The following is a 26,207-nucleotide window of genomic DNA, read 5'->3' on the forward strand; positions in this document are numbered from 1 at the left end:
ACCGCTGTCGTGATGGTGGGGTACGCGATGGCGTATGATAAATGTTGGCGGCGTTGCGAGCAGAGAGCTGAGCTGAGTGTAATGAAAGCGCCACAAATGTCTCACTTCTTTTCGTGTATTAAATTCATGCAAGTTAAGTGCTTTGTAATTGATGTTATAAAATATTTATGACAGGCATTGTCTCTTCTCTCTCTCTCTCTGGAACTATACACATACATACATACTCACACACACACAGACGCATTTGCTTGCCTCACTACCAGCAGCGAATCACTTTTTCTCAGAATTTTATTAGCTTTAATTTTGTCAAGTTGGCACTTTGAAAAGTCCTTCAAAGCATTAACGGCACACACATATTGTATACACCTTTTTTCCATTGGGGCATTTCCATTTCCACTACTCCATAGCTACTATGCCCCTCTTGCTGCTGCTGATGAGCAAAGTTGCACACTCTTGCCACCCGGTAATTGACATTAATTATTTAAAAGGACTTTTTGAAAGTTTTTGCCAACTATAAGTGACATCATGGCCTCGCGTAAAATATCTAAATTTGTGTGAATGCTTATCCACTGCAATTAGCCGGGTGAGGGGTGCAAGTTGTGCGCAAGGGAAGCGACCCGTTTTACAATATATGTATTTATTATTAGTTGTGCTGAGTTGTAAAGTGCTTTTGTATAGTGTTGGATTACAAGCACTTGACACCAGGATAACATAATGTCGAAAAAGGACTGCTGTAAATGGTTAAAAATAGTAAAGATTGTGGAAGAGTTAATGGGTAATAATTTAAATGACGTTGCTTGACAGAGAATGAGAGAAGAAAGGATTTAAATAAATAAAAATATTAACTGAATCAAAATATATTGAATTAATTTTGTGGAATGGAAGTAATTGAGAATTAAAATGCAAAGAAATTACAAAAGATGTTCTTTTTGTGACTGCATATTATTCTTTTAGAGAGACTTCTTTTTCATTATTTTAAAATATCATAATAAAATAGTGGCGAGGATATTGATGCATTGTCCCGGTAACTTAACGAGTTGAAATTGTAGATTGGCACCAAGGTTTACTTATAAGACATTATTTAGAAGAAACAGACCCGGATAATAACGGAGTTCAGGGAACTGAAAATGAGAATCAGTGCATTATGTTCGAATGAGATGTACTGTGCATTTAATTCTTTCTGAAAGTATTAAATGGTTATATAAGGGGATAAGAGGAACAGAGCTTCACTTAGATAATTATCATACAAGCAAAGTGAAGAAATTACTGGCAGTTTTTATGAAATCAGTTGCTTTCTTGTTCATAATTTGGGAAAACTCTGATTTTAATCACGTATTCTCAAATAAACGAATATCAAAAGGATACATCAAATCTTGATCTTTTTTCACGATTAAAATTTATTGTCTTTTTATACTCTCACAACAAAGTTGCTAAAGAGTATTATAGTTTTGTTCACATAACGGTTGGTTGCCAGTCCTTAAACTAAACGAGTTAGATATAGGGTTATATATATCAAGATGACAGATGTCTGTCTGTCCGTCCGTCTGTCCGTTCGTCCGTGGCTGTAACTTGCGTAAAAATTGAGATGATGAAACTTGGAAGACGTATTTTTTGGCAACATAAGAAGGTTAAGTTCGAGTTGGGCGTAATCGGACCACTGCCACGCCCAAATGGCAGAAAACATATAAAGAGCTATAACTTAGTCACAAATTAAGCTATTAAAGTAAAATTTGGTACAAGGAATCGCACCAGGAAGGGGCATATGTGGATGTAATTTTTTTGAGGAAGTGGACGTCGCCCCGCCCCTAATAAGTTTTTCGTACATATCTCGGATTATAACCACGCCCACCTCCCATAAAAAAGTTAATTTGAAAACTACTAAAAACGCTTTAATTCAGTAAGGAAAACCACCAGAAACCTTTAAAACCATATCTCCGAAACTACTCGATTTATTTCAATGGTCGGACATAATATCTTCCCAGCTTCCAAATGATATGTTGTGAAAATAGTCCAAATCGGTTCACAACCACGCCTACTTCCAATATACAAGAATTTTGAAGTCGATCTGAATCGTTTACTTTACAATATATAAAGTAAGCACTAGTGAAGATATCGGACCAGAACTTTGCAAACTGCATTTAAAGAGTGGCATCGCCCTTCTAAAAATCGCCGAAAGCGGTCCATAAGTTTTCAAGACCCTATATATCGAATATGAGGACCTCAGAGCTTCGATTAACATTTTTTACAGAAAATGCAGGTAACTCTCTTAGAAATTTTGAAGAAATTCAGAGCCAAAAATGAGTGAGTCCCCAATCTCCCATATACTTAATATTAGGGATCTCAAACTTTCAATGGACTTTATACCATTTATGGACAGAATATGTCAGTCAAATTGTTTAAATAAATTGCGAGAGTTTAAAATGTTCGGTGACACCCGAACTTAGGCCTTCCTTACTTGTAATATCAAAATTCATGAAATTTTCTTTTTAGTTTCAAATAATAGATCTTGAATTGCATATATAAATTTATTTATAAGATTTCCATTATATATATTTCTTTGTAAATATATTTTTTTTCGAAGGTCCAGATTTGATCCCTTAAAGCGTCTATCATATAAGCTTGAACCATAGGTGTTATATAACAATGAAATTAATTTAACTATTAGATAACAGTTAAAACAATAACAAATTCAAATATGCACATCCAAAATTACATTTCAACTAACCAATGCACTGATTTCTACCATTCAAACCGAACCCAATCCCCCACAAGCAATATCACTGACTTTGACTGATTGTTATGCGTTGTTAAACAGACATCACATGTGACGACGTCGCCATACGTTTACTTAAAAACATATTTATCTATTCATACACTTTTCATAAGTGTAACTGAAAACGGCGCGGCACATCATCAACAGGCCTCAATTGCAAAAATATTTGCATGGCGGCGTTAAGTGTCACGTGAGCTTGAGTAAACAAAAATAGAAGCACACGCAGCAGCACATACTCATATATATATACATATACGAGTATTTGAAAACAAAAACAATGCCCACAACATATTGTCCTTCAACTTTCACATAAGTGGCGGTGAATATAGATATAAACAATATGTAGTTGTTGTTGTTGTATTTACTGACTGCCACTGTTATTGTGCCTTTTTGACGTTTGCACGTATATAAATATAACTTTAATATGACAGCCACCGAGCACGTGTGTTGCACAAGTGCACACAAATGAGCGCGGGCAAACGTATGTTTGTAAGTGGCAATGTGTTTATGCATGCGTGAGAGCGCGACAGTGGGTGTCCAAAATATAATTCATCATCTCGCGCATTCCATGAGAATGGGTAGAAAGCCTATGACCCTTACGAAAGCAAGCTGCCACATATCGTAATGTCATCACCAGCTATCATTATATCATCATCATCATTAACATTGGTGAAATATCATTAAGGTATGGAAAGAGATAGCATAATAGCAAAAGGGGTCTTACGTCTCAATTATTCTACTCAGTTCAGTTCTTCAGTTCACAGTTTTTTTATTATTTCGATATTTTTATTATGCAGTTTGCGATGATTTGGAAAACTAAGACACCAAAATGAAGATTGCTAGTTGACCAAATATATATATATATATATATAATTTCAACCCCCAAGGCATATGTCTCCCACACTGTTGTATAAATTAAACCTTAAATACTATGAAAAACTCCTGCTCAGTTCTTAAGATCAGGTTTCGCGGGTACTCAATCTCAAACTGAATAAATTTATAAGTTGTTTTCTTGGTTTCATGAGTAGTCCCGGTCTATGGTCTCCAATTATTTTCAACGATTCGTTTGCAGTGTAATTTTTACACACAACTTTAAAGCGGACCTTCCATTTTTTGTCTTGATCAACAAAGTATTACCCAATAATTCGAAAAGGATTATATGGTAACATGTCCATTGTTTCATCATAAAGAGCTTGCAAGATCATTCTTTGATGGTTCTGTTAATAGCAAATTTGGGTATACTTTTATTCTGGTTTAAGAAGACTATTTCCAGACTACTACCAAAACTCTTCCGTAACAGTTTTGTACTTCTCATATAATAACTAGATTTTAATACAACTCATCTCAATTTGCATTTCAGAAGCTTTAGATTTAGTGCAATTAAATAGAGCATCTCCATCGCCAGCAATAGAAGTGCAACCACCATCAACAGTTAACTATCAGTCTTATGAAAACGCCGACACATACAATCCGAATAGCTATAGTTACGCCAAACAAGAGCTACTCTACAACCCACATGGAAGACCACGCATATGGAGCTTGGCTAACACCGCTGCCGACGAGACTTCGCCACTACAGCTCAACACGCTTACCAACATGAGTTCCATGCAACGCGATTGGACCACCAACTATATGCCTTCGACTTATGCACCTACAACAACAAAGAATCAAACCTCCGTAGTTGCGACGATTTCCATGCAACCAACTTCACCGGCGCTCTCCAGCGGACCACAGCGGTACGGCGGGCAATCGACGGCAGTGACGCCGCCTCAGACGCCACCAAATTCATTGCATACATTTGCTGGTGCTTTTAATCATGGAAGCGGTATGTCTGCGGCTACTAGGGATATGATCGCCTATAATGCGGCAAGAAGTGAGGAACACCTGACTGCTGACGGCGTCTATTGTAAGGGTCAGAATTGTGCGTGATTGTGCGCCGAGTGTGGGGGATAGGTAAAGTTGATTGTGTACTTTCGTAGATTTGCATTTGATATATTAAAATTGCTTTGTTTCTTGTTAATTCACGCATGCTTACCGCTCGCTCTCTGCAGGAGTTAAAGGTGAGTCTCATCTCTTTTGAATGCAGTCTTTCTTTTCGTAGTTGTAGATTTGCATTGTATTCGTAAAATGTTTTAATTATACAAATTTAATTGTCTGCAAGTAATTTTTGATTTTGATTTTGGTTTGTTTTTGGTGCTATTCACCCATTTGGTTAACCCTTCTAAGCCATCAAGCAATTAGTTGCTGCACAAAATCAATTAAAATGATTCGCCGCAGATAATTGCCAGCGAAATTAGCCACTTCATTAACTGCAAGGAGGCAGAAGAGGCAGAAGAGAAAAAGCAGCGCCTGCTGCTGCTGATAGTGATGGGGAAAGGAGGTTGTGTCTTTAGGGGTTGGTCGCTCAGTATCATTACTCAATCGCTCCGTTAAACTTCAGTCAGAGTGTCTGTCAGTCAGTCAGTTAGTCAGTCAATTATTTAACAGCCGCTTTTTAACACTGCTAACCCCTTAATGTCTGACCAGCATGCTGTCACTGCCCACCCTTAGCAGCTGAAGTCTCACTCACTCACTTGGCAGCAACACCCACGAGTGAAGTCATCTAGAAAATTAAATGAAATAATTAAATCTCAATCAGAATCCATTAAGCTTAACTGAACGCCGACAGTCGAAGTGGCATCATTGGCGCTGCTAGCGTCTGTCAAATCCGAGCGTCTACTTCGCTACCCAGAGAAGACTGTTGCAATATTCCCTTGGGTGTGTCTGTGTGTTCCTGCACTTGCAAACACTTAGCTCAGCCGCTGCGCCGTACTTATCTAGCCAGTTATTTATATGTGCGTGGATGAGGTCTCCCGCCTCTCTATGAAGTGTGGCAACTAATCTACTCGCAGGCCAGGCGCTTCCTTCCTTCCTTCTTTGCCTCAAACCATCGAGCGATTTTGCACCACCAGCCAAGACATGGCAAGAAAAACATGCAGTAAAGTCCTGGGCTAGTTATATTTGGAAGATGGCTTGCTGTGGCGCACAGCGAGGGGTTAATTCGTTGCGGCTCACGCAATTTTAATGCCTGCTTAAGTAGTTAACCACATTGGCTGGAAAAGCAGGCTGGAAGGCGAGAGTAAACCTTGAATTTATAGTGATTGTGGATTTACTGTCAGTTCGGGAAATAATAGCAAATATAATCGTTTATACGGGAGAATATCATGTGGAAGTGCAGTGATACCTCAATTTGAACTGCAGTGTTACTTCCACATTTGAGTAGATTTTAATGAATAAAAAAAGAAGTTAAAAACTTAATACTATTATCTTAGTATAAGCATTTTTAGTATTCTTTAAACAACTTACCTTGAACTAATAGTCGTATACTTAAAATCGTTCCAGATCATATTTAAGGTTTATTATTCTTATAAGCTTAGCATACTCAGACCGATAGGAGTCTATCCATTCTCTCTTAATGCCGTATCTTCTTTTCTGTTTCACTTCATTCATGGATCTAATGATGCTTATTTATCCATATTGTCCAAGAAGCTTTCCAATCACAGCTTAGAGCGTTTAAAGGAACCTGAAATATTGCCTTAGCATAGTTTTGGTGTCTAATGGAAAGTTTCATTAATAAAGGGTGATTTTTTAAGAGCTTGATAACTTTTTTTAAAAAAAAAAACGCATAAAATTTGCAAAATCTCATCGGTTCTTTATTTGAAACGTTAGATTGGTTCATGACATTTACTTTTTGAAGATAATTTCATTTAAATGTTGACCGCGGCTGCGTCTTAGGTGGTCCATTCGGAAAGTCCAATTTTGGGCAACTTTTTCGAGCATTTCGGCCGGAATAGCCCGAATTTCTTCGGAAATGTTGTCTTCCAAAGCTGGAATAGTTGCTGGCTTATTTCTGTAGACTTTAGACTTGACGTAGCCCCACAAAAAATAGTCTAAAGGCGTTAAATCGCATGATCTTGGTGGCCAACTTACGGGTCCATTTCTTGAGATGAATTGTTCTCCGAAGTTTTCCCTCAAAATGGCCATAGAATCGCGAGCTGTGTGGCATGTAGCGCCATCTTGTTGAAACCACATGTCAACCAAGTTCAGTTCTTCCATTTTTGGCAACAAAAAGTTTGTTAGCATCGAACGATAGCGATCGCCATTCACCGTAACGTTGCGTCCAACAGCATCTTTGAAAAAATACGGTCCAATGATTCCACCAGCGTACAAACCACACCAAACAGTGCATTTTTCGGGATGCATGGGCAGTTCTTGAACGGCTTCTGGTTGCTCTTCACCCCAAATGCGGCAATTTTGCTTATTTACGTAGCCATTCAACCAGAAATGAGCCTCATCGCTGAACAAAATTTGTCGATAAACACATTTCGAACCGAACACTGATTTTGGTAATAAAATTCAATGATTTGCAAGCGTTGCTCGTTAGTAAGTCTATTCATGATGAAATGTCAAAGCATACTGAGCATCTTTCTCTTTGACACCATGTCTGAAATCCCACGTGATCTGTCAAATACTAATGCATGAAAATCCTAACCTCAAAAAAATCACCCGTTACTTCATATCTTACTTGTCTACAATGCCAGTTTAAAACACGCAGCACTCCGAAAATTTGATTTTCCACAGATGATTTTACGAAAACGATGGATAAAATTTCAAGGGATTATTTTTTTTTAAGTTGTTGTAATTAAAGAAAAAATCCTTCATCCAAATTCTTGTAAACTCGAAGACCTGTCCAAAATTTCATCAAGATCGGTTGAGTAATTTTCGAGAAATCTTGACAACCGATACCCTAGAGCGCCCAACTTCTTCAGGCTGTGTCTCCAAAACTATTAATCGGCTCGCAATGTATGTGATTGGCGTTGCAACCGTTTAGCCGGTTATAGCCGAATCGACGATAGTGCGCCACCTGTCTCTCTCCTTTGCAGTTCGGCGCCAGTTGGAGATCCCAAGTGTAACCAGGTCGCTCTCCACCTGGTCCCTCCAACGGAGTGGAGGCCTTCCCCTTCCTCGGCTTCCTCCGGCGGGTACTGCATCGAACACTTTCAGGGCTGGAGTGTTTTCGTCCATTCGGACAACATGACCTAGCCAGCGTAGCCGCTGTCTTTTTATTCGCTGAACTATGTCAATGTCGTCGTATAACTCGTACAGCTCATCGTTCCATCGTCTGCGGTATTCGCCGTTGCCAATGTTCTGAGGACCATAAATCTTGCGCAAAATTTTCCTCTCGAAAACTCCTAGTGTCGTCTCATCTGATGTTGACATCGTCCAAGCTTCTGCACCGTAAAGCAGGACGGGAATGATAAGCGACTTGTAGAGCTTGATTTTGGTTCGTCGAGAGAGGACTTTACTGTTCCATTGCCTACTCAGTCCAAAGTAGCACCTGTTGGCAAGAGTTATTCTGCGCTGGATTTCGAGGCTGACATTGTTCGTGTTGTTGATGCTGGTTCCCAGGTATACGAAATTATCTACGACCTCGAAGTTATGACTGTCAACAGTGACGTGGGAGCCAAGACGCGAATGCGCCGACTGTTTGTTTGATGACAGGAGATATTTCGTCTTGTCCTCATTCACCTCCAGACCCATTCGCTTCGCCTCCTTATCCATGCGGGAAAAAGCAGAACAAACGGCGCGGTTGTTGCTTCCGATGATATCAATATCATCGGCGTACGCCAGAAGCTGTACACTCTTGTAGAAGATTGTACCTTCTCGGTTTAGCTCTGCAGCTCTTATAATTTTTTCCAGCATCAGGTTAAAGAAGTCGCACGATAGTGAGTCACCTTGTCTGAAACCTCGTTTGGTATCGAACGGCTCGGAGAGGTCCTTCCCAACCATGACGGAGCTTTTGGTGTTGCTCAACGTCAACTTACACAGCCGTATTAGCTTTGCGGGGATACCAAATTCAGACATCGCGGCATAAAGGCAGCTCCTTTTCGTGCTGTCGAAAGCAGCTTTAAAATCGACAAAAAGGTGGTGTGTGTCGATCCTCTTTTCACGGGTCTTCTCCAAGATTTGGCGCATGGTGAATATCTGGTCAGTTGTCGATTTTCCAGGTCTAAAGCCACACTGATAAGGTCCAATCAGTTTGTTGACGGTGGGCTTTAGTCTTTCACACAGTACGCTCGATAGAACCTTGTATGCGATATTTAGAAGGCTGATCCCACGGTAATTGGCGCAGATTGTGGGATCTCCCTTTTTATGGATTGGGCAGAGTACACTGAGATTCCAATCGTCAGGCATGCTTTCTTCCGACCATATTCTGCAAAGAAGCTGATGCATGCACCTTATCAGTTCTTCGCCGCCGTATTTGAATAGTTCTGCCGGTAATCTATCGGCCCCCGCTGCTTTGTTGTTCTTCAAGCGGGTAATTGCTATTCGAATTTCTTCATGGTCGGGTAATGGAACATCTGTTCCATCGTCATCGATTGGGGGATCGGGTTCGCCATCTCCTGGTGTTGTACTCTCACTGCCATTCAGCAGGTCGGAGAAGTGTTCCCTCCATAATCCCAGTATGCCCTGGACATCGGTTACCAGATTACCACCTTGGTCTCTACATGAGGATGCTCCGGTCTTGAAACCTTCGTTAAGTCGCTTCATTTTTTCATAAAATTTTCGAGCATTCCCTCTGTCTGCCAGCTTCTCAAGCTCTTCGTACTCACGCATTTCGGCCTCTTTCTTTTTTTGTCTGCAAATGCGTCTCGCTTCCCTCTTCAGCTCTCGGTATCTATCCCATCCCGCACGTGTTGTGGTCGTTTGCAATGTTGCGAGGTAGGCAGTCTGTTTTCTCTCCGCTGCGAGACGGCACTCCTCATCGTACCAGCTTGTTTTTTGTCGTTGCCGAAAACCAATTGTTTCGGCTGCAGCGGTACGCAGTGAGTTTGAGATGCCGTTCCACAGTTCCCTTATCGGCTCGCAATACTCTCTAGAATTTGATAGGACCGTAATCATGAAATCCCCAATAAGGTTTAACCAAGCTAAAGCTTATTTTTTGCATCTGAAAAGATAAAGAGCGGATAAAACCAAACGATTCTTCGTTATGGAATTGGGGTGGGGAGATAATGCTTGTGAACTCTTCCGTTATATTCCATGAACGTCCTTAAAGAATACAACGAGTACCACTACGCATCCATATGTAATTTATATCTTCTCTATGAATCTTAATGAACAAAGGCAAAATATAAACTGACTCTTCGCTTGACGAATTAAGATTTAGCTGGATCGACTTGTTCAGATGAATACATATAGAAAATTTCAAAAGTAGTTTACCAACAAAAGTATTGCTTGTTGCTTGATCGACAGATTTCGACTTAAAATGATTTAACAGTAAAGCACCTCTATGTCAAAGCTAACCAGTAATTCGATAATAGGAAAGGACAATAAATATTTCCACCGAAAATTTTCAATGTAAAAAGTTTAAACTCGAAAATCTAAATCCAACAGCTGCCCAACAACACCTCACAGCTTGCGGAAGTAGCAAGGATAGTGAAGGGTTGCAAAGCAAATCCGCTCGATCTATAGCACCATACTCCGACTACATATATGGCATTATGTAAGTAAATTTTATGTGCAGCGGCGCTGAGCTTTTGAAAATTTATTATGCGCAAAGCAATCATTTATCAGCGGCGCAGCATCTTTCATAATCAGGATGCCAGAAATGAGGCCGCACACAATATGCAAATGACTCACCAGCAACAGTGCCACCACCAAGCGGCCACCACATGTGCTCGGCTCGAGTGGCATGCCAGGAAAGGCGCTGCTGCGCTTGCAATGCGGCACAAAAGTGGCAGCGGTAATTTTTGAATTTATCACCGAACTCACAAACTCCTTACTTTTCGGTTAAGTTTGACAAAGCCGCGCACTCGCCAATAAACCAACGTTTGTGCATGTGTTAATGTATATGTAAGTGAGTGCAGAGCCTGCTGCATGCCACATATGCGTATGTGAGCGCACACCTACAAAAGCTGTAGCATGCCGACCACTGCCACTTCCTTTTGTCTTTGCAATTGCTGCCGCCGCAATTTGGCTTTAATGCCGTTGACGCTGCTTTGTTGTTGTTGTGCTTCTTTTGTTGTTGCCAATGGTGTCTCTTTATTGTCTTTGCTGTGTGTTGCAACACCAGACAAAAGGTCGACACATACCGAACGACCGACTTAATTAATTTATGCGCGCACGGCAGACCCCCCGTCACCCGTCAACCATCAAGCGTTATAAGGCTTGGACCAACAGCACCACCTTCCCCCACGCTAGCGTGAAGTTTTCAATAGCGCAGGCAACCAAATAAACCAAAGAATGGTCATGCCACAAACATGCCAAGTATAGTGCATGGGAATGACTTTTAAGGAACAGGGGAGGCAGAGGTTGGAGGTTTTTTCTGTTCCTTACGTTTGAAGTTCGGAATTGGAGGCCTTCATTCATTTTGAAAACGCGCCTAATTTTAAAATTAATGAGCAGCATTTTAATGGGCGATGCGTCGCGATAGCAAACACACACACACGTACATATGTGTGCATATTTATATATTGGTGTGTGTGCGTGTCGGGCGTATTTGCCTGATTGCCTGCCGGTTGAACCCTTCGGAATTGTCAAAGTAAATCACGTGTTTATTGGCACTTACGACACCAAAACTAAACAAAGAATGGCAGGAAGACATGTGATGAGTGGGACCACGACGTTGCGCCACAAAGTGCTCAAGCACACATACACACGCTCACGTGTACACATGCGCACTAGCGCGTCCAACTGTTCGAAGTCGTTGGCGCACAAATATTGAACTGTGCGACAAATGAACATTGAAAGGCAGCAGGAATGCGAGTGGGTCATCATTAATTACACGGACGGACACGCGCATACCGACAGACAGTTAGACAGTTGGATTTGTGTAGGGCCGTATAGTTGAAGAGCTCTTATGCCGTTGCATCTTAAAAGCGTATAGTGACTGTGACGGAGTGACCGTTGAGTTGCCGCCGCTTTGGCTGCGCGGGTTTGTTACTATTTCAGCTTTTCAAGACAGACTTTTCGACTGTTATAAATAACTTACAGTGGTGGCTATGTAAATATGACACCAACTAAAGTTAATTTGAATGATGAATGGGCTCATTTACTATTTGAAATCCCGTTTGCTCCCCGTATATGCAATAATTTCATCTCAGAGAGTTGCTTAAATGATTGGGGAGCGGCGGGGGCATATATCATTTTGCAATTTGTTCTGCGGACTTTCATATTATTGAAAACTACATTTTCTGTATAGGTTCAAGAGCCATCGAGTGATACCCTGGCTACGTAGAGAATAATTTCTGAGGCCACATCTAAATCGTAGATTTATTAAATCATCTATTTTTCAAATACAAGTGCGTATTAAGTATTATGTGCTTTAGAATTTAAACGGTTTTAAATGATTTTAAGTATATTAATTGTAGTCCTTGATTAATTCAAAAAATTTAACTTTTAAAACGGCTTTCATGGCTGTCAAGTCTCGAATATTTTGTGCTAGAAATTGCTTAATAGGCCTGGTCGAGATGTAAAAAAAATTGCAGAATCAACCTATATGTCTCAGACCATAGAAATCTTCTATTTTGTGAGGATCGCTCCTTATTAAATTTCTATTATGGAAGATGTGGAAATTTCCCACTGTCTTCTTCATGCCAAAAAAAAAAAATTTTAATGATGTTTCCATCGAATGTGATGATTTCTTTAATTATTTTTAATTCAAGATATTACTATATCGGTGCGTAACTCGCTGGAGTTCTAAGTTAGCTACTAAACTCCTTTAAACATTCTTACATGGGAAATTATTTTATTGACCTTTTTAAATAATTATGATAATTTTTTTCAATTCGTATTCACAATTTCCCAAATTTTTATTTCACACACGTTCCCACATATGGTGCCACCAGTGTACAGTCTTCAAGCGTATATGACATAACCATAGAGCCCCAAGCATATCCAATAGCATTTTAGTGGATAAGTGTATTTAAGGTTTGACCGGAAACTTCTTATCTCAGCGAAAATCTCGGATGCCTAAAGCTGCAGCACTTCAGATGCTCAGCACAATAAAATCAAATAAATAAATACAAGCGCAGCATCTATAGTTGCAGGTACAATTTGGTATCAGAACGTTGGACACTCAGCGCTCAGGTGCCGTTCATTCATTCATTTATTTAATCGTTCATTTATTTATTTATTTTCATTGCTTGATTTTGACTCAACGCTTTTCTTTACTTCACTTGACTGTAGCGTAAAATATGGGCAAGTGCATACATACACTTTCAATGATGTTTCAATGTGTATGTGTGCTATGTGAATATGTAAATTCGGTGGGTTGGGTGCTGTAAATTACATATGTGTGTGTATTTACATATATACGAGTATATGTATGCACATAAATTTTGCTTCAAGGGCGCTTCGTATACTCAATACCGATACATACATGTGTGTATGTATTTACTTTGTTTTAAAACCGGCTAACTGCCTTTAATTGAAATCAAGTAATATAATTCCAATACTAACTCTTTTGGAAACTATTTTCCTGGAAAAAAGGTGCTCGAAATCAATCAAGAGATTCTTTTGCTTGATTGCGCTGCTTTTAAGATTTTTATGTGCCAAGTTTCTCATTTGGGGTTCGAGTTTTATCAACCCAATCTCGGGTAGCTATTTAGATATGTGAGTTTATTCTATCTACTGAGTTTTGTTGCATGCAGACAGCGTGGCAGCTGGACTGTTGATTATGGGAGACAGGTTGGATTTTTACATCAATGTACATATGTACATACGTATATTAGGTGTATGTATACATACATATTACAAATTTTTAATTAGTATTGACATTTAAATTTAAGTAGATTATACAAATTATTACTGACTTTGGTAATTTTTTAGTTTGTTCAAATGGGTTCGATTATTTTTTCTACACTTTTCACTTTGTATGCATGTTCTTGAATGCAATTGCCTGCCTGTACACATGTGTATATACATATGCATATAAACATGTGAGCATTCATGTAAAATTAATATTCCAATAATTTCTTTACTTTTTCCCACCGCCCGCACACAGGAACTGCAGCTCATGGGTTTAGTATATTTTATATACATTTATTATAAATTCAAACTGAAGCAAATCACTCACACTCTCGCATTTCTCTTGCAGATCTCTATCAACATCCCCAGCAGTATTCACGCAATCTCTTTTATGGCAGTAGCAATAATGACAACGGCAGCAGTCATAGTTTGCATGCGCATTTTCCACAATTACAACAGCAACAACTACAACAACATTCACAGCAACTACAGCAACATTCGGCGCTATCTGCACTATCGCAACATGTTGCTGAGAGCGCCATTTGGCAGCAACACCATTCGCATACACATCCAACGCATTTGCAGCAATAATAAATGTTGCTTAGCGTACGTCTGTCTGTGTGAGTGTGTATAGATAAATTATAATTAAATTACAGTGGGCAATAGTGCAAATAAACCAAAAAAATAAATTTTTATAATTAAAAAATATAGCAAAGTTTATAAAATTCTAAAATAATGTATAATTAAAGTGAAACACAGTTTTGCTCACAGTTTCAGAAAAAATGGATTGTGCAGATCATATTGTTATTTCTAAAATATAATAAATAAATACATATATATATAGAAGAATAAGTAAGCTTTCAAAGTGCAGTACTTGTAATATAAATGGAAATAAATTGTAAAAAAATAATGTAACTTTTTAGTGTAACTAATATAAAAATATAATATAAAATGTGTAACTGTAAATGCGTAATTGTTTAAAATAATTGTTTATAAACTACATCAACTGTGTTTTGCATTGTAATACTATGTGTTATATTTATGTATTTATCTACTGTGTTTATGCTTAAATTTGCAACAAAAGTATTTTTTAGAAAATGTTTAAAGTGGATAATCTTTAAGAAAGCTAAATAATCATTTTAGTGTAACTAAAGAGACAGCAAAACATTATGATTTACTATTATATAATTTATCACATAATAAGTATATCAAAGAATAACAGTCGAGTTGTGGCAACACATGTATACATATTACATAAAGTTAGTAAAAAGTAAAGAAGAAATATAAAGTTTTACATTAATTTGTATTAGTATATATCACATCATCAATCAGGCACTCACAGTTTTACTTTTTAAGAACAATTCCTCTACCAAATTTCAATTTTAACATGATAGAAAATATCAGATTTAATTTTATTTTTGCAACATGTTGCACAGCTTAACATTCTTATGTTTACACAATCAATTATTAAAAGTTATCAGTAGACCAGACACATTAATATGTGAGGTTATTTAAATAAACATTGATTGACAATTTCTTCATAGAACTGAAGATTTTTCATATTCTCGCAACATGTTGCTGTACTCATGAGCACATTTTTCTTTATAATAATTATTTCCAGTAATCCGTAATCATTATAAATTTTAAAAATCACATAATAATCGCATATAGCTGAGTTGACGAAGTTTGGCCGGATATAAATCTAGGAAATGGTTGAGAATACAAATTATAGAGATGCGTAATGTTAAAATTTTTGATACATACAACGCTCTGTAAATGGTAGTAGTAATTCGGCGATATCTCATACCTAAAAGTCAAGGGCATTACTTAATTTCGAAAAAAGGAAGTTGTTGAAACAAAATTAATAACTGAATTTTCTTCACTTCTTCACATAAATATTTATCTTTAGAATGTTTTAAATCGTCAGCTATGCAAAAAAACTTGCATTTGTAAATAAAAGATATGTACATCAATAATTATATCAAGAAAATATATGTATGTATATTATATAATTTATTTTTAACTTAATATTATTCTCATGGCGAACATAACCGAGGTCAACATTTCTGATGAACTAAAATTATATTACCTATAATGATTCTAGGAATCCTGATTTAACTGTGAATGTAAAATCTTAATGGAAAATTTAGAAAATAATTCCAAACCTGACGATATATTTCTTACAAATTTATTTGTCAGCTAAATAATTTGTAATGTATGAGATGCCACAACTCGATCAAGTTCTCTTACATAAATTTAAACTTACATTTTGGTATTTTAATTTGTCTCTCAGTATTTTAAATCGGGTAATTTGAAATGAATAACCATTAAATGTAGCATTATTAAATATCTATTTACCAAAACCCGACAAAAACGTTGCTTTTCTCAACTCCGCATGTCTAAAAACAGTGCTTATTCCTCATTCTTTATAAATAAACAGGTTATGTATGCGTGTAATATCAGAGATATGTTATTAATTTTTGTTAACTGTAAATAAATAAAAGATAGGTATAAAATGCATAACTAATAATTATTTGTACTTATTATATGTTACTGTTGGATAAGTAGAGCATTTGTATATGAAAAAAAAAAACGGAATTAATAACCGAGAGAAGACCAACAGAGCATGCTAAAAAATGTTTAAACTTAAATGTCTCTCTAACTTTTTTAGAAAAGAAAAATGATAACCACTTTTGAAGTTAACAAATACAAAAAAATTTTGCTTAATATTTAATTATTATATCAAATACCTATTCACAAATATATCCTTACATTCTTCCGCTGCGTTGCCAGCAAACGATCGCAATAATTTTCGCTCAAATTCGTTGCATACATTCAGGCGCAATTTTTGAATACGAAGTGACTGAATGTAATGACTGTCATTTCGTTGCATGCTTTCAGGCGTACATTAGACAATCTTATTTGAACGTGTTGTAATCTAATTAGACTAATGTATTTCCGTAAAAGTACGACTAATTAATAAGAAAATATTTCTATTTGAATTTTCTGATTTGAATAATATTGTATATATTTATCGTCATATTTGTATTACAATTTGTTTACTGGTCTCATTGATGCATTCAATACAAATTAGAAAGTTTTACAAACATTTTGAAAAATTGTTTTTTCGTTAAAATAATTTCCACTCAGTAACAACTTTCTAAAAATTTGCATTTTTCGCTTCAAATTCAAAATTTTGTTGAAAATTGTGTTATGAATCAAATGGTTAGAGCTCAATACAAATATTCTACATTACAAATATTCTTACATATTCGATGACGCGGTTATTTAAATGAACAGTGACAACTATAGTATTTGCAATATCTACTTAAAATCTTAATCATTTTTTGGATTCATTTTATACTCTTCTAAATTTAATTTCTAATTTTTTTTTGGCCTTTTTCAATAATATTCTTTGTTTCGAAATAAAGTAAATATTTGATTCAAACTTTTTATGGTCTTAAAGATATTTATTTAATAAGAGATTACTGAAAGTTTTGAAGAAAAATATTTAAGTCTCTATTTATTCAGGCCGTCACTACCCATGACTCTTCGAGATCTGATTTTGAAAACACAGTTTTGAGAAAAACGCAGATAAGATTTTGACATAAAGCTACCCTAAAGAACGATTGGGAATTTAGGACAACTAATTTGAATTCTTGAGATATAGAATTTTGTAAAACAACTCGATAAATCTTAAAGAACATGTGACTTCCCAATTAGCAGATTTTGATTTTAGAGAGATTCCGTTCACGAGTTGAATTTTCTAAAAAATTGCCAAATATTCTCAGTTGAATCTGTATCACGAGGTAGGCAGCTTAAAGAAATTGTATTTAGTATTTCATAAAACAGCAAATAAGTTGAAACAATTCTTAAAATATTTCTTTAAGAAATATCATTCAAGAGTGTGGTAATATTATTTCTTATTGTGGCATCTATGACAAAAGCTTGAAATAATTTATTAGAATTACTACTTTCCCATATTCCTCAGATGTGTATATATATGTATTTTAATAATTGCATTATTTTTTTTGCTAAAACCAAATTTTTTAGAAAACTTTTCCATGAGTAGGTTTTTTTTCAACCATTAATATATTGAAGTATTTTTTAAAGTTAAGTACCACGTGTGGATCTGTATAAAGCAATAAAGGCCTTATGTCAGATGTAAACAGTTAACTTTTACGACAATCCCATGTATATGTATGTATATATAATTGTACGAGTGAGTCCTTAAAAAAGTTATTTGAACCCATGCACTGAAATTATGCAAATCATCCTAATTGCTTGCAGACTACATTATATGGAGCTACTTGGTATCACTGATGATACAGTTCCATATACAACAATACAACTAACGACAAATGAACTAAACGAAATGTAATCTCACAAAAAATTTGCGGAAAACAATGGCAAATTCGATTGCCCGATCGTGCGTTGTCGTTGTCATAACTCTTTTATTGCAATCATAAAACAATAACAATAACAATTACATGAAAACAATAAGGCAAGCAAACTAAAGAAACAACACTCCACAGAATGAGTCACTTCCAGCCAGCTTCTTTCAAGCCAACAACGAGCGCAGCGTCTCGCAAGCGATTCTGCTTTTGGAGAGCTGCACTTTGTTCAACTACTTTTTGGGACTGTATGTAAATACATGTGTCCACGCTTGTGACTGGCGCCACCTGTCATGCCACGAACACACTCCACACACTGATCGCAGCGCTGTTTGGCTGTTTGTACTTTTGCACGATCGTGCAACATGAATTGTAGTTACAATTGTTCAATATGTTGGCAGGAGGATTAAGCGAGCTTCTGGTGGCCAAACTGCACAGTGGCCGTTAGGCGCTAGCAATATAGACCTTACATAGTGAGTAACTATGCTTTGCTCGCTGACTGGGTCCATCCTGTGTGGTCGTCGATCGCCAGCATGTTCCCAGCGCAACATAGTAACAAAGCAGCAAAGGTTTCGCAACAATGTGAACAATAAAGTCTTGTCTTCTGCTATGTAAACAGTCAAAACAAATATGCTCAAGTAACTTGGCGCAAAATTGTGAACGAATTGTTTTTGCTTTCTTCCACACAAACTACTTTTTCCCAGATACTTTGGCCTAGTTAGTGAATAGCACAAAAGCCAACATATAAATTATACCACTTTGAGAGAAAAATGTCTAAATAGCACTTTCTTCACCAACCATACAATCATTCGAAAATTCATTCAACCATTCGGTCCTCCCTCTCACCGCTGTCGCAATATGTAGCTACTGCAGCTTAGCTCCGTCCCGACCCTCTGACCGACTCCCCGCTGTTTTGCGTAGTTTCTTGCTCGTTGCGTGCGCAATCTTCGTCAATTGAGTTGTAGTTAACTTCGCTTTGTTGACGCTCATTCAATGTTCTTAATTTCCCGGCGTTATTGTCTACGTCTTCGGCGCACACCCATCCATACATGAATGCATACATACGTGTGTGCAGACATTAGTCTTCTCTGCGTCCATTGTCTTTGCATGTTTTGACATTTATTAATACCTGAATGACATTTAAGTGATCGCATTTCGTTTCCCAAATTCGCTCGCTTCCTTCTCCACAGCACCGCACCGCACACACATACCCACTGTCATTGGCGATTAGAGTCGAGTTTAAGCCGCGTCTCACCTCAACCATCATAACCAACCCATCTTTAGTCGTCTCGACCGTTCATGATTTATGGTGTCTTGACCCGAACTACAGTTTGTCATTCTGCTAAATTCTTTATTTCTGTTCTTTATTTTTACGTTGGCTCTTCTTTACCTGGCGGCCGGAATATGCGCCTGCTGTTCGACTGGCAAGATTACGTTAGTGTGGACCACATGTGGCGTCTTTGTTATGGTCTGGCGTTAGGGAATTGTTTCGTCTCACTGACTGTGTGGCTGCTGTGCGAGTGGCGCTATGCAAAAATAGTTTTCATTTTTTGGATTATCATTTAATGACTTTTAAAATATGACCATTCAAAGTACAATCGAAGTGATAAGTGTTTGTTGTAATATAAAAGAATTAGATATGCTCTTATTGTATACATACAGTTTAAACTGTGTCCATATATATTTAAGGATATGATTTTTAATTGCATAAAATAAAAGTGTTTAAAATCGATACAATCAGTCATATAAAAATCATTTCTTCTGTGGTAAATTTTATATATATACATATGTAAAATATGTAAATTTAGACTCCATCTCATCTAAAGGCCGCCGCAAGAAAATTCTCTAGTTAAAAATTTTATAAGTTTGAGCTAAAAATGAAGGATGAATGAATAGATAAGCAATCGAAATTTGGAGACACAATTTCAATGGTTCTACACCCCAAAAAAGTAGATTAAAGCCATATGATATATAAATTATGTTTTATTGAGAAAATTGAGTATTAGAATAGTCGTAGGCACAAAGATCCTATGATGACAGGGCGGACGAGGTATGCCACTCCTACCCATATAATAGAATAGATATTTTAGAAACAGTTAATTTTTTTTGTGGCAAAAATGCTTGATTTTCAAATTCTATATATTGGGCCTGCAGAATCCGCAGCGAATTCGATTTCGATGTGGTTTGTGGCAACTTTATAACGTATTTAAACGCCTAAAATTAAGCTTTTTTTAAGTGTTATGTCTCTTTCCTCTAAAATACCCATATAAAACATAATTTAGTCCGTCATCAGTAATTATCATCAGAAAAACTTCCAGTTGGTTTATTTTTTTTACATTTCCGCAACTCATACATTTCGACGAAAATTTTCGATTTTGCGGTTTCAATGATTAGCGACATCTATTAGCCGCGGAATGTATTTTTTCGAGTCGGTAAGTTCAATGTGAATGTAAATTTATTTTCGATACGGTTTCAATGATTCCCACGTAAAATTTGTCATTATTTATTATGACCCATAAATATATTTGTAATGAATTTTTACCTAGATATATATTTTCAAAAAGATAATTTTTGTGTGTTTTTAAGTTAAATTATAATGTTCAAAGTTGCAAAAAAAAAATTGTCATCTTTTGATCTAAAATATTGAATCCATCTATTCCGAAGTTCTTCAATGAATTGAGCATCCGTTAACTGGTGCACTGAAAATACAGTAACGTTAAGAAGTAAGCACATATACACAAAATAATCATCGGAATAGGATAAAGAACAAAATTTTTTTTTATTCCATGTTGCAAGACTTTAGAATATAGTCTGCACTTAGTGAAACCTCTCATTCGGAATAGTAAAAATTAAATGTAACTAAATACTAACTTGAAAAGGCAGAATTATTATCCAAAAAATACTTTCAGACAGTTTTAGTGTGAAGGGCTAATAACCAAAAATTTAGCATATAAAGAGAAAAAATATTTGCAACTACCAAAGTAGTTTCTCTCGGCTATAAATGAATGAGTTTCTTTAACGACAAAAATATCTCTCATAAATGTGTACTCCCTGAATGAGGTGGATATAAAATAATATGTACAGTAATTAAAATCTGATTATTTGGTAGAGCCAATGCGGCTCCGAAGGATAAATCTTGTGATGGACCGTCATAAAAGTCATAAGATAAATTCAAAGCGGAAGTAAGCTGAAATGTGAATACGAAAATTTTACAAAACAGAGCTTTGCAAAGAAATGCTTAAAAATGGCTGTGCTGTCAACAAATCCTTAATTTTTTCATAAAGAACAATAAAAATCAATCAATTGACTATAATATTCAATGGAGGGGAAACAAATAAGTACATTTTTTTTAACGGAACGGTCAGTTATTTTCTATATAATAATGCTTTTCCATTAGTATTTGCGAGTTGCACTAACCTAGTAAAAATTTGCATGGATTCATATAATTTCTTTTTGGAACTGATTTCACAAATTTGTGAAAATAAATATGTTATTTATAGCTTTCCTTTGAAAATACCGACTTCAATAAAGGTTTAGGGAATTTCAACTTAACAGTTTTCCTTTTTTTTAATTTTTTCGGAATTATTTAATGTGAAAAATAAAATAAATGAACTCTCGGCATCAGATTTTTAAATTAGCTTCTTAATTACAATAACCAACCCATTAAATACAAGTACCAATGTAATTAATAAAACCAGTATCGTAAATTCGCTAATCGCGCGATATCAAAAGCGCTTATTGTCATAGTTAAGATCAGACGATGAAGCTAATTTTTGCGGTCAGACATTGATATACAAACAACTACAAATATGAACGCAATAACAAAACTATAAAAAGTTCGGAATATATACGAATATACCAGATACCATACCAAATATATGTGTATATGGATGTAAATATGTATACATACATACATATATGTATAATTATATCTGACATTTCCGAGACCAATATCGCTCCACACGCCTGCACAGAAACGCGAAAGCAGCAAAATGAAAAGAATATTGCGACATTTAATATAAGATAATAGCACAAAACTTCAGTCAGCCACATAATGGTAGCCATACGCCGGTACAAATAAACATATGTATTTATATGCCAGCGCATAAAATTAAAACGCTGATTGGTAACAAATGTTTCGTGTTTATTCGAGTGATAATAAAATGAGCGTCCCAACGACGACAAAGAACCAAAGGCAGCGACAAAATCATTTCGGTTCAAAATATTACACAGCAAAAAAAAAAAGAAAATAATAACAACAAAAAACATAAAGATAAGAGCTGTGCTGCGCAGGACTAAAAGCAATCATACGAAGGCTTCGCGTTGAATGCGCCATTAAAACGAAATCTAAACTGCGCGAATGAACATGAATGGACAACAAGAAAAAATCATGTCAATTCGCTCGCCGCCATTTATGCGAGCAGTGTGGAAGCCGCCGCCGCACACACCTTTATGGGCAGCATACTTTGATAAATATGACGATGATATTGTTGGTGCGACAATTTGTGGCAGGTAGAAGGAACATATGAGTGGCGGTAAGAACAAGCTAGCGGCTAGCGGCCGGCCGACCAGCCAAGCGAGCAATCAGTGCAGCGCGAACCCAAATATCCTTAATGTGATTAAACAAATCGAAATGTATGTGACTTAGTTTGTAGTATACATATGTATGTATGTATGTATGTGTGTGTTGTTTTTGCAGGCAGATATTAAATTACAATCGAGCTGTTGTTGAGTCGTCTGCGCGTACCAACCTGTTCCGCAGGCTCATAAACAGCAAAACCGCAAAGTCTTAAAATCGGTACAAACGTAAAAAGGCTAAAATCTTTTGTTGTTGCTGTTTTTGTTGCTTGTCCAACGATTATGAGGCAGTAAAAAATTTCATCATTCCATTTCATTCAACAAAACACATTTCATGGCACAAAAACATGAGTAGGTATCGAATTTATCTTAAGGATACTTGTACTACAAGATATGCGTACGAGTGCTCTGCATTATAAGCTTGCGAGCGTAACAAATGTTCAATGCCCAAATCACAGTGGTAAATGTTGCAACAAAGCAACCAAAAAGAAAGAGTGAAAAAAATGAATTGGAAAATTCAAAGACTCTGCGTGTGCCCGACTACAATTAAAATCAAGGCATTCCTGCACTAGCGTTTCGCTTAATATCTAACTTATTGTTGCTGGTTGACAGCTATTGGCGTCACTCGGCGTTTGTCACCGCGTGTTTGCGCAGGCGCAACGCGTCGTTCATGTAGCGCTGCCTACATGTTGCATCAGATAAGCCAAATATGCATGGCTGAGCCCAAGTAAATGGCCATAAAACAGCAGAAAAAAATCCGAAAAATAATACAACACCAACAAGTGCATCGCTGAGTATCAATGTTGCTCGAAAGGATAATAAAGGACACATTCATTTTCCCTCAACGCTGGCGCCAAGCATTGCCATAAATCTGTTGGCATTTCCTCACTTGTAATTGTGTCGCTGTTGTTGGCATTGTTGTTGTCAACGTCATAGTCGACGAGTAATTCATGTCGTCGAGTCCAATATAATTTGGGTTAAATTAATGTTTTTGTGTTTTTTCTATGCACAATGTAATAGATAGTCAGACTCCCTGCATGGCGAAAGGACACACACCGTAATCGCGATAAGATAAGCGAATGGAAATTAAATGTACTACCAAAATAATGATCATTCATAAATTGGTTGGTCAGTCAGCGCCACTTGTTTGGATGCCAGCGTATGGTCAGTGGCTTGGTGTGTGTTATTATTTAGAGACCTACTTTTTTTCATTGAGCCTCTGCTTGACAGCACAATTTATTATGCGTTTAGAAGGATTGATCAAGGTTGATTTTCATACACAGATTTTTATTGCAAGAGAATTGTGTCGTCAAAAAGTTTTTACGACTTTAGTTTTTGTTTAATTATATGTGAATATGATAATCTCAGTATTAAAATCTATATAAGTAGTAATTAAACTTTCAAATTAAGATTGTCTTTCAGATAGGCTAAAACGTTGAGAAGTTTGATGTTCTATTTAGTTTACTGCATGTAGAGTAGTTTTTGTAAAAGTTCTTCCTTTAACATTTCTGCAAGTTTTTTTAGGAAAACGAGAAGGCAATGTCAGCAGAGATTTCGCATATCACATTAATTTCATGTTCCGTAGGGTATAGAGTATGATAATTACTATTATTGTAGCGCGTTTGACTGACTTCTCATATCGCTGTCTATAGTGTCCTATTCAAGTATTGAAATGAATTTATATCTTACGGAGGCTTATTTTAGTACGATTTGAAAAATGCAGTTTTAAGAAAAATTCGTTTAAAGTATTATGTGCTGAAGTTGCCTGGCCTAAACTCTTCGACACCACAGAGTATTGGGCGGTGTTTAAAAAATAAATGATTTAGATGTTGAGTTATATATACCAAAGTGATAAGGTTGACGAGTCGATCCTTACTTCAGTTACCATTAAGAGAATTAAACCAAAAATATTAAACAAATAAAGAAAGGCTAAGTTCGGGTAGAACCGAACATTTTATACTCTCGCAATTTATTGCTATATTTTTATTAAGATAACACACAATTTGACCCATATATTCGGCATAAAATCCAATAGAAAAACGAAAAATCATCATATATGGTATATAGGATGATGGAATTCATGAACCGATTTCGCCAATATACATTATATCTAAAATTATATGCTCATTTAATTTCCCTAAAATATTCCACATATTAATCGATCTATAAGCTATTAATCCCATCGTATTTATGAAAATCCTATAATTAGTTATATTAAAAAATTCCATTTCAGATACAGAGACACTTTATTAGAAAAATAGATTTTCTCTGAATTAAATTAATATATCTGAGAGATTTACCGATATTTTCAGTAAAAAATTACCATAAGGCACTGAGTTCTTCATATTCGATATCCGGGGCATTGAAAAGTTATAGTCCAATTTTTTCGCAAGTGATGCCACAGATCATATACAGCATTTGTGTAAAGTTTTTTTCCGTTATCTTCATTGGTTCCTTAAGAATATAATATAATGAGAAGGAATCAGATAGAATTCAAAATTGAGTTGAATGGGAAATTGTCGTGGCACGTTGCACGTGTCATCAGGGTGTCAAGAAAATATTATAAACCGAATTTCATTGAAATCGGTCGAGTAGTTCCTGAGATATGGTTTTTGACCAATAAGTGGCCGATGCCACGCCCATTTTGCATTTTGTAAAAAAATCTGAGTGCAGCTGCTTTCTGTCATTTCTCCTGTAAATTTTCAACTATTTTCATGGTGTATGGTGGGGTACGTAAGGGAACCGACTGCAGAAAGTTTGGTTTATATAGCTTTATTGGTTTGCGAGATATATACAAAAAACCTATTTGGGGGCGGGGCCACCCCAACTTCCCCAAAAAAATACATCCGAATATCTATCCCTTACTAGGACGTTCCTTTTTACAATTTTACTTTCATAACTTTATTTATGGCTTAGTTATGGCACTTTATGTGTTTTCGGTTTTCGCTATTTTGTGGGCGAGGCAGTGGACCGATTTTGCCCAAAGCAACACTCTCACGGTCCCAAGGTACATGTGTACCAAGTTTCGTCAAGATATCTCAATTTTTACTCAAGTTAAGACAGACAGACATTCGGATTTTGACTCGTCTCGCCACCCTGATTCTTTTTGATATATATGTATAACCCGTTTAGTTTTAGTACTTACAAACAACCGTTATGCGAACAAAACTATAATACTCTCTTAGCAACTTTTGTTGCGAGAGTAAAAAAGTGAAATTCGGTACAGAGGATAAAACTAGGGGGCATATTTGAAAGAACTTTTACTAACCAAACTTTCTACAGTAATTTCAATTAGTTCACAGCCACGCCTACTTTCCATTTACTACAGTTTTGAATAACATACATCTGATTTGGTTGTTTCACTTCATAGTGAAGATATCGGAACAAAATATCATATTTAATGATTTTCTAGTGGACTTAATGCTGAATATCTAGGTCAAATTATGTGTAATCTATATATATATTATATATATCTTAATTATGTGTAATATCATTAAATAAATAAATTGCGAGAGTATAAAATATTCGTTTAAACCGAACTAAACCTTCCTTATTTGTATTAAATATTATACCTTTGAATAATATGTTTACAGCTCCTGGACTGGCCTAACATTTAAAGAAAAATAAGAAATACGTTAATATAGAGATCCATATTTTTAAAACCGTTTGAATTC

General features: G+C 36.3%; 1 protein-coding gene across 2 annotated transcripts in view; it reads left to right on the top strand.

Annotated features, from left to right (window-relative positions):
• Window positions 1-15,437, top strand: part of LOC105221038 (homeobox protein araucan-like) — an 87,490-nt gene extending 72,053 nt beyond the window's left edge. The window contains exons 5-6 of one of the 2 annotated variants that reach the window (XM_011197684.3): window positions 4,134-4,726; window positions 13,911-14,048. In XM_011197684.3, the coding sequence (XP_011195986.2) occupies window positions 4,134-4,702 (569 nt within the window). In that variant the 3' untranslated portion in view covers window positions 4,703-4,726; window positions 13,911-14,048. Of the gene's footprint in view, window positions 1-4,133; window positions 4,727-13,910 lie in introns of both variants that reach the window. The other variant, XM_011197685.3, reaches the window with a different exon arrangement.
• Window positions 15,438-26,207: the final 10,770 nt, after the last annotated feature.

The sequence above is a fragment of the Zeugodacus cucurbitae genome, chromosome 4 (genome assembly GCF_028554725.1).
Source record: "Zeugodacus cucurbitae isolate PBARC_wt_2022May chromosome 4, idZeuCucr1.2, whole genome shotgun sequence".
Lineage (NCBI taxonomy): Eukaryota > Metazoa > Arthropoda > Insecta > Diptera > Tephritidae > Zeugodacus > Zeugodacus cucurbitae.